Source organism: Lottia gigantea (assembly GCF_000327385.1).
Source record: "Lottia gigantea unplaced genomic scaffold LOTGIsca_115, whole genome shotgun sequence".
NCBI lineage: Eukaryota > Metazoa > Mollusca > Gastropoda > Lottiidae > Lottia > Lottia gigantea.
Genome location: NW_008707123.1, coordinates 201256 through 211162, shown reverse-complemented (window position 1 = coordinate 211162; position 9907 = coordinate 201256). Strand labels below are relative to the sequence as shown.

At 40.5% G+C, this 9907-nt stretch overlaps 1 protein-coding gene across 1 annotated transcript; it reads left to right on the top strand.

Annotated features, from left to right (window-relative positions):
* Positions 1-7424: 7424 nt before the first annotated feature.
* LOTGIDRAFT_137357 (hypothetical protein) lies at positions 7425-7937 on the top strand (the record flags this gene model as incomplete). Its single annotated transcript, XM_009047658.1, has 1 exon — positions 7425-7937. A coding segment is annotated over one exon (513 nt), but the record flags the coding sequence as incomplete, so codon positions are not given.
* Positions 7938-9907: the final 1970 nt, after the last annotated feature.

Here is a 9907-nt window from a genome sequence, read left to right as displayed (position 1 = left end):
GCCCCCCCCCCCCCCCCCCCCCCCGCCGATATTACTCGCCCCTACGAACAATCAAGTCTGGCTAGGGGCCTGGGTGGTCTAGTGGTACAGACGTCTGTTGCTGCCAAGTCTGAATTGAACAAAATAAATTGCCTAATAAACTATACATAGAAGTGTCAAGCATACGAATCAGTGGCGGAGCCAGGTTTAAGTTTAATATCTAACTTAGATATGAGATTTTTGCCCGAAGAACATGCCTTCGGGGCTGTGAGGGGGTGGGGGGGCTGCTCCCCCTTTGGCTTCGCCACTGATCCGAAATTAGACGCTTGGTAAGTTCTCATCAAGACGTTGTCATGGGTACGAATCACGTGAATAATATTATTCAATTTAAACCATGTTGCACGTGTTTCTCGGACAGCTCAAGTGTTTGTGCTCCGGTATAGGGTATAAATAAACTGTAAGGGAACATTCGACACTGCTAGAATTTGTCTCCATGTTTATTATCCGTCTTAGAATAAATAGTTACTAAATTCAATGATTATTCGTGCATCAAAAGTTATATCGCGATGCACGAATAATCATTGAATTTATTAAATATTATTCTAAGACGGAACTATAAACATGACGATTGAAGTGCTTAGCTTGAAGTATAAGAGTTCAAGCCGGCTGAACATTTTTTCAAGTTTATAGTTCCGTCTTAGATCAATATTCCACTAAATTCTATCACATCTTGTGTACCGCGATAGCTCAGTCGGGTGCGTGTCCGACTATGAACGTAAAGTAATAAGTAAGAGTACGAGTCCCCCAAAATTTTCTTTAAAGTTAAAGTTTCGTCCTAGAAATATACTTCACAAAATCATGTCATAAATTGTCTGATTCGATAGCTCAGTCGGTCGGACGTCCGTCTGAGAAGGAGTAGGTTTGAGTGGAAGGGTTCGAGCCCACTAAAATTTTCTTCAAGTTTATAGGTTCATCTTAGAATAATTGTACACTAATTTCAACTAACAATTGTGTGCCGCGATAGCTCAGTCGGTTGGACGTCCGACTGTGAACGTGTAGATTTGAGTGGAAGCGTTCGAGCCCACTAAAATTTTCTTCAAGTTTATAGTTTCATCTTAGAATAATAGTACAATAAATTCAACTGACAATCGTGTGCCGCGATAGCTCAGTCGGTTGGACGTCCGACTGTGAACGTGTAGATTTGAGTGGAAGCGTTCGAGCCCACTAAAATTTTCTTCAAGTTTATAGGTTCATCTTAGAATAATAGTACACTATATTCAACTAACAATCGTGTGCCGCGATAGCTCAGTCGGTTGGACGTCCGACTAGGAAGGAGTAGGTTTGAGTGAAAGGGTTCGAGCCTACTAAAAATTTTCTTCAAGTTTATAGTTTCATCTTAGAATAATAGTACACTAAATTCAACTAATATTTGTGTGCCGCGATAGCTCAGTCGGTTGGACGTCCGGTTGTACAGGTGAAGGTTTGAGTGGAAGCGTTCGAGCCCACTAAAATTTTCTTCAAGTTTATAGGTTCATCTTAGAATAATAGTACACTAATTTCAACTAACAATCGTGTGCCGCGATAGCTCAGTCGGTTGGACGTCCGACTGTGAAGGTAAAGGTTTGAGTGGAAGGGTTCGATCCCACTAAAATTTTCTTCAAGTTTATAGGTTCATCATAGAATAATAGTACACTAAATTCAACTAACAATCGTGTGCCGCGATAGCTCAGTCGGTTGGACGTCCGACTGTGAAGGTAAAGGTTTGAGTGGAAGGGTTCGAGCCCACTAAAATTTTCTTCAAGTTTATAGTTTCATCTTAGAATAATAGTACAATAAATTCAACTGACAATCGTGTGCCGCGATAGCTCAGTCGGTTGGACGTCCGACTGGGAAGGAGTAGGTTTGAGTGAAAGGGTTCGAGCCTACTAAAAATTTTCTTCAAGTTTATAGTTTCATCTTAGAATAATAGTACAATAAATTCAACTAACAATCGTGTGCCGCGATAGCTCAGTCGGTTGGATGTCCGACTGGGAACGTGTAGATTTGAGTGGAAGGGTTCGAGCCTATTAAAATTTTCTTCAAGTTTATAGGTTCATCTTAGAATAATAGTACACTATATTCAACTAACAATCGTGTGCCGCGATAGCTCAGTCGGTTGGACGTCCGATTGTACAGGTGAAGGTTTGAGTGGAACGGTTCGAGCCCACTAAAATTTTCATAAATCTTATTGTTTCACTATCAGATATATAAACATTTAAAACTACAGTTCCAACGTGTCCTGGATAGCTCAGTCGACTACGATGTCCGTCTGGTGAAACATATGATATCACTCTATGGTATGGGTTCGATCCTCCTTAGAAGTGAATGTTTTTCTCGATAGTTTTCATTACACAAACATAAAATGGATTAAAATTGGAGAGAAATAACTATCCGCGGTAGTGCGTGCGTTGCGTCGAATTCTTTCATCCAAGCGATGCGGGTTCGAGACTCGTTCAAGCCAGGAAAAATGAAATGTGTGTTAAAGGTAAGATTATTAACTAATTCATTGATTGTTTGTGTTCTGCTATTAATTGGATTTACTTCCCTTGTAGATACATATATCGTCACACTTAGCCATATTACAAAGTACCGTACAATACAACCATTATACAATCCATATATACACATAACATCATAATCCACGATAATCTCACTAGTCAGGCGCATGCGTAATACGCTCAATCAATATATTTGCTCTCATCAATCTCGAAAAAAAAAAAATTTGAGACAAAATTCGGAAAAATTCCAGAAAATGGAAAAAGATCCACATTTTTTGACGTTTTAGGGCTCTAATAACCTGTACCGGCTTAGGTTTAGCTCGGCCTATACATTTCCCCTATAGAAATAACCTGTACCGGCCTGAATATAAGGATATTTTCACTTTTCTGTCTTCTACCGTTCTTTCGGGTGTCTACCACCTGTCACCTATCCCGTCCTTTTTTAACTCATTTTTCCTACTTATCCATCTACCAGTTTTTTTTGTACCTTCTTACCGTCTGCTGTGTGACATTTCTCACCTCTCCCGTCCTATTTTTTTTCAATTTCCTTCTTTTCCATCAACCGGTATTTTTGTACTGCCTTACCGTCCACCCACCTTCCTCAACGTCTCTTCTGCCCATCTTCTGCTACCATTTCATACTATTTCCTCCTCCCATGTTACTTTTATCTTTCCTTCTTCTCCGCTATCATCCTCTACCATCTTTCTTTTTTTTTTTTTTGGCTCATCGGGGGATTCGAACCGCGGACCTCTAGACTTGTATTTAACATCAAGGTTAGTCGGAAAGCGTCCAACCCACTGGACCAGATGTTAATTGTCAGTAAATGTGTTTGGAAGTAATATTTAAAGTTAACAAGTTCTAAATTTTCCATAAATAAGGTTTTCTGTCACTCTTGCCCACAGTGGGATTTGAACCTCCAACCATGCCAGGCCAACGTCCAACCGACTGAGCCATCTTTCTTATATATTTATATGCGTTTGGAAGTGATATTTAAACTTTACCGACTGAGTACCATCACCAATATTATATATCCACACCTACCAACCATCTTTCTCCCATAGAGACCCGAACCGCCGACCGCTACCTTCCAAGTCAAGCGTCTATCCCACTGAGCCAGTATTTACTCGTCAATTTCTGTGTTTGGAAGTAATATTTAAAGTTAACAAATCCTAAATTTTCAATAAAGATATATATCTGACCTCCGCATCGTGGGATTCGAACCACCGACCTCTCGGATGCCAGGCCGACGTTTTACCGACTGAGCCAACTATTTCCGATAATATATTATGTTTGGAAGTAACATTTAAAGTTTGTTCTCAGTGTTCTTTATAAAAAAAAAATAGTGGCCTTTTTCCATTTGTTTGGTAGTAAATCATCGTGCATTGGTTAAAGAAGCCTCATTTCCGGGACTAATGGGTTACTATTGTACAAGCAAATTTAGAAAAACGGTGAAAAGTTGCCGACACTTATTCTTCTGAAGGAATTCGAACCTGGGACCTCTTTACAACTAGCGAGCGACAGCCATAGCCACTGGACCACTACAACAAGTAGTAGACTTGGCACAGTGCCATGTCTCCGCCCCCTTACTCATGACGTCATTACCTGGACTCGTTATCAATATTGTACAACCGTCGAGTGGTTTAAGGGACGGAACTCCATTAAAGCCACGTTTAATTTCTTAAAAATGTAATTCTGAAGTATTCAAAAATCCCGCTCCGAAAACTTTGTTAAACTGCTGTTTCTATAAATATCACAAAGCTACTGAAAGATAAAAAAAGAGAGTAAATAAGACATCTTCCACGACCCGTAGCTAGACTTGATTGTCCGTAGGAAGAGGGTGGGCAGGGTACATATCCGGAGGTGCAATTGGGTGTGGTATTTATAATTTGTCTTTTTTGGGGTCTCAAATATTCACCAAGTATCTAAGTAACTCAGATATTCACCAAGTATCAAAGGGTCTTAGATATTCACCAAGTATCTAAAGGGCCCAGATATTCACCAAGTATCAAAGGGTCTCAGATATTCACCAAGTATCAAAGGGTCTTAGATATTCACCAAGTATCTAAAGGGCCCAGATATTCACCAAGTATCAAAGTGTCTCAGATATTCACCAAGTATCAAAGTGTCTCAGATATTCACCAAGTATCAAAGGGTCTTAGACATTCACCAAGTATCTAAAGAACCCAGATATTCATCAGGTATCAAAGGGTCTCAGATATTCACCAAGTATCAAAGGGTCTTAGATATTCACCAAGTATCTAAAGGGCCCAGATATTCACCAAGTATCAAAGTGTCTCAGATATTCACCAAGTATCAAAGTGTCTCAGATATTCACCAAGTATCAAAGGGTCTTAGACATTCACCAAGTATCTAAAGAACCCAGATATTCATCAGGTATCAAAGGGTCTCAGATATTCACCAAGTATCAAAGGGACTCAGATATTCACCAAGTATCTAAAGGGCCCTAGATATTCACCAAGTATCAAAGGGACTCAGATATTCACCAAGTATCAAAGGGACTCAGATATTCACCAAGTATCTAAAGGGCCCTAGATATTCACCAAGTATCAAAGGGGCTCAGATATTCACCAAGTATCTAAAGGAGCCAGATATTCACCAAGTATCTAAAGGAGCCAGATATTCACCAAATATCAGAGGGCATCCACTGTGGTTACTCAAAAAACAGAAGATAAAACAATTTGTTAAACAAATTCAAGTTTATTGGGCATGAATCTAAACAACAGATTTGAGAACATTCTATCAAATTTTATCAGGCACAGTCATCAGGGGGTACGTCTGTAGTACAACAAGTCACCAGCTTTCCAACATGGTCTTGTTACCATTGGCAACGAGCATCTGAAACAGCAAAAGGGTTAAAGAATAAAAGTCAAAGAAACATACGAAGGTTGCTGTGCAATGGTGGGGGTACTTGGGGAGGGAGGTGTCATTTGTCCCCCCAGAAACATGGTCATCCACTTCATTAATGAGAGATTCCAAAGCATAATGTCTATGTTTTGCTCAAAATATGTGAAAGAATGCACCCTCAATGTCTTCAGATCCGCGGGTTGCCTAAATCCTCAATGTCCCTAGATCCCCGGTGTCCCCAGATCCTCCGTAGCTTCAGGCCCTCAGTGTCCTCAGACCCCCACTGTCCCCTGAGCCTCAGTGGCTTCAGACCCCCACTGTCCCCTGGGCCTCAGTGGATTCAGACCATTTGTGACAGACGTGTGCCTATGCGTGAAGCTCACTGTGATCGGAGAGTAATAACTTAGTAGACTATTAAATAGGAACTAGTTTACCTACCCGTCAATGCATTGAATGAGAGACCCTTCTTTCCAATTTCGACCAAATCATCTTAGTTTAATCTTTTTCAGTGACTGCATGATTAACCAATCGCCCAATTACTGCTAAACTTGGCTTCTTAAGTTGTTTGAAACTAGAAATTCAAAATTTGAACATATATTCATAAAAACCAATATGGCGGCCTCCACAGTGTACACGTGCGTCGACATACATTACAATTTCTATCAAAATACATGTTTCTTGCCCCCTAATTTAAGAGAACGTTATTTGCAATTACAAAGAATAAGCGAATTATGAAAAATACCTTTATAAAATTCGATATTAGTCTGTATTTACTTTAAAATCTGCTTCCAAAAGTCAACATGTCCCTTTCAAAATGACTGAGTAACCAGGCGGCGCTACAATCTGAACTGTGTTCATGATATAATTCTGTACAATACTAAGACCACAATGGATGTTACATTTTAACCTGAAAAAGAAAATAAGAATTACATCATTTGTAGGCGGAACATGCAGGGAGAGTGAGAGGGAGAGGGGGGTCAAGAGGAGAGGCCCCAAGTGGTCGACGCCCCTTGAGGCAGGAGGTCTGGGGCTGGCAGAGGTCCCAAGAAGCCAACGGATTTCAGGTGGTCTGAGCATTTAGAGAACTTAATTTCCACTTCAAAATAAGAATTCACAGACCTGAGAGGCGGGGGGTCCTGACCCACCACGAAATACAGCTAAATAAACATTCCGAAAGTGTTAAAAGCTTTAGCTTCTTACTAATCAAAACACACAGATTATTCTCCTAAAATAACGTCGAAAATGGCGACCAGGAATAAAAAGGTCGTGACCCTTCAAAGATTAATCCTCAATCAGATGAAAGGGAAATCCGAATGAAAACACCTGCTTATGATTGGTTAGCACCTACATCATCAACCAATCAATTTATCGACATGATAATCTAGAATCAAGGTAGCAAAGTCATTTTGGTGAAACGAGTTTCACAAAGGGGTACAGAAATTCACTCTTTTGATTGGCTAAGACAATTTCATCAACCAATCGGTGCACATAGTTTTAATTCTGAATAACCCTGGCTTCATTAGCAGATTGTTTGTGTAAGCGATTAACAGTCAATCTGATATGCGTGAACGACTGCGATCAACAAAGTGTTGTTTCGGTAGCAGATAATAACGGGGTAGTAGATTTATCCTGCCTGATTTTGAAAGAATAAAGCAAAGGGCAAGGAAATTGAATAGAAAACAGGAGGGGAGGGGTGCTATTCGAGCTGGTTATGTAAATAAAACCCGATTCACTAAATAGTAAAACGCACTACTGATAAAGAAAATGTAAATATGAAAAAAAGTCCAGTAATTCCTAACTGTAATTGTTTTGTGTAATCGTTGAACTGTAAACGACAGATAACGGTTTATTACAGTTGACCGGTTAACAGTTTTCACTATAGATTACGTTTTAATATCAAAACTCGGCAAATCGCACCCTGAAGTTTCTCTCACTACTTTCACCCTTTTCCCTAAATCAATCAGATTCCCTGTCCGACAATACTTTGGCCAAGAGCATCCAAAGACTAAAATCAATTGTCCGCATAGTTAGTTCATCTATCTACAGTCCAGAAGTCCAAGAGCAATGGTCCGCCGATCTCGTGAACCAAGAGCAATGGTCCGCCAATCTCGAGAACCAAGGACAAGGATTCACAGCCCTCAAGAACCAAGATCTCACGAGCCAAGGACAATGGTCCGCCGATCTCGAGAACCAAGAGCAATGATCCGCCGATCTCGAGAACCAAGAGCAATGGTCCGCCGATCTCGAGAACCCAGAGCAATGGTCCGCCGATCTCGAGAACCAAGAGCAATGGTCCGCCGATCTCGAGAACCAAGAGCAATGGTCCGCCGATCTCGAGAACCAAGGACAAGGATTCACAGCCCTCAAGAACCAAGATCTCACGAGCCAAGGACAATGGTCCGCCGATCTCGAGAACCAAAGACAATGGTCCGCCGATCTCGAGAACCAAAGACAATGGTCCGCCGATCTCGAGAACCAAAGACAATGGTCCGCCGATCTCAAGAACCACGGACAAGGGTCCGTCGATCTCGAGAACCAAAGACAATGGTCCGCTGATCTCGAGAACCAAGCACAAGGATGCTCCGATCACGAGCCAAGGGCAATGGTCCGCCGATCTCAAGAACCACGGACAAGGGTCCGTCGATCTCGAGAACCAAAGACAATGGTCCGCCAATCTCGAGAACCAAGCACAAAGATGCTCCGATCACGAGCCAAGGACAATGGTCCGCCCATCTCGAGAACCATGGACAAGGGTCCGCCGATCATGATATTCACTGAAGCAGAGCAGCTTATAATCACTGGTTTAAAGCTTCGGCCCAATGATTGGTCAGCTGATGTCAACATTGTTTGGCTTCAATTGTGATCGCCCTGGACTGTTAGAAGATAATTAGGCTCTGGGTAATTTGAAACCCATACAGTAACTACCACGGAGAGTAGGAGGACGACAGCTGGCAACTTAGCATAATATACTGTTACAAAAATGGAGTTTGGACATTGTTTGTGAAGATTGGAGATAGACATTTTGAAAAGGCGTTGATTTTAATACGAAGAGTGAATGAGACCGTGTTTTTAATGCTGGAGATATAATTGCAAGCCTTAATTGCACTACGAGATGTGTTTTTAATGCTGACGTGCTAATTCAAAATCATTAGTACATATATGGAATTAGAGAGGCCACAAAACGTCGCCCTGCTGTCTACCAAGTTTATACCAAATTCTACCAGCTTAGTACGAGATGTTTAAGGCAGAAAGAAGGAATTTACACAGAAAGTAAATCACATCACATCGTCCCAGCTATCAATTATAGTAAGTAAATTTTCTGTAAACTCATTTTGCATTTCTGAAGATACATAATCGAACATATACGAGGCAAAGTTTTACTTCAAAAGACTATCGAATTTTAATTTTCTCTTTGTGGGTCGTATTAGTGGTTGTAACAAAACGTAACAAGGATGTAGCGGTTACGTAACGTTTTAATTACAATCCAAACAATCGAGACTATAATAGCCAATCATCGAAGTCGAGATATGACCTCGGGATTCAAAACAGTGATTCACTATTCAAACTTAAACAATGGTTTTTCTAACACGATAGAGATCTCCAAGTGAAAAGTTCAACAAGTTTTAACGAAATGTCATAGCTAGTCGATGAATAGTGAACGTTGAGTATAACGTATCAGATCATGAAAAGGTTTGGACTTTTATGCGCAAATTATGATGGTTTTTAATTTTGTGTGCCGTTGATTAACACGACAATATTTGCTATGGGCCTGAATCGTTGGTTGATAGATGACAAGTTAATGTTCGCTTCCATTTGATGCTGATATCACAGACTATGTAGTTTTTGGTAGTCGAACCGGTTGTATTGTGCTATTGATTTACTAGTTGAGATCTGTTCGGGTCGAATGTCATGGTGGTTAATCTCAGTGCTATGGATATTCGATTGTTGCTGTAGACAAAGACAAAGAAAAGCTAAATAACTAACTACAAACCAATGAACTTGTGACATTGTGTATACATGTATATCTTTTAAAAAATCAGAGAGATGGCTGACAAGCTTTTTGACGATCTTCATACATCAAAAATCACTCACGGTTGAAGTATTAATTGTCAATTGAATAGGATATTTCTAAACTTCATTTGTTGGAGATTAAGCTCGTCGTGGGATTTGGTCTTAAGACTTCTTGTCAACCTTCTTTGAGTGGGTGCTCCAATGTACAGAACGCAAATTGTCCCGAGCTGTCTTTGACCGACGTTTCGTCTCAGCTCAGCTGTCCCGATTGCATCCTTAGGATGTAGAAAGATACGTCAATGAACGTCCAGGTCCAGTTCATACTTTCCTTATCATGTGTTGTCTTAATGGATATCTATTTATAGACTGTACATGCACCGTTTTTACACGACTTGAGGGCACCCAATACCACTCGACGATTACATTATCAACTGGTAACCATGGTAACACCACGTTTATTTACCAAGTCGTATTCACCTCTCATGAAAGGAAAGTGTAACCTTTGTTTTTAGGGT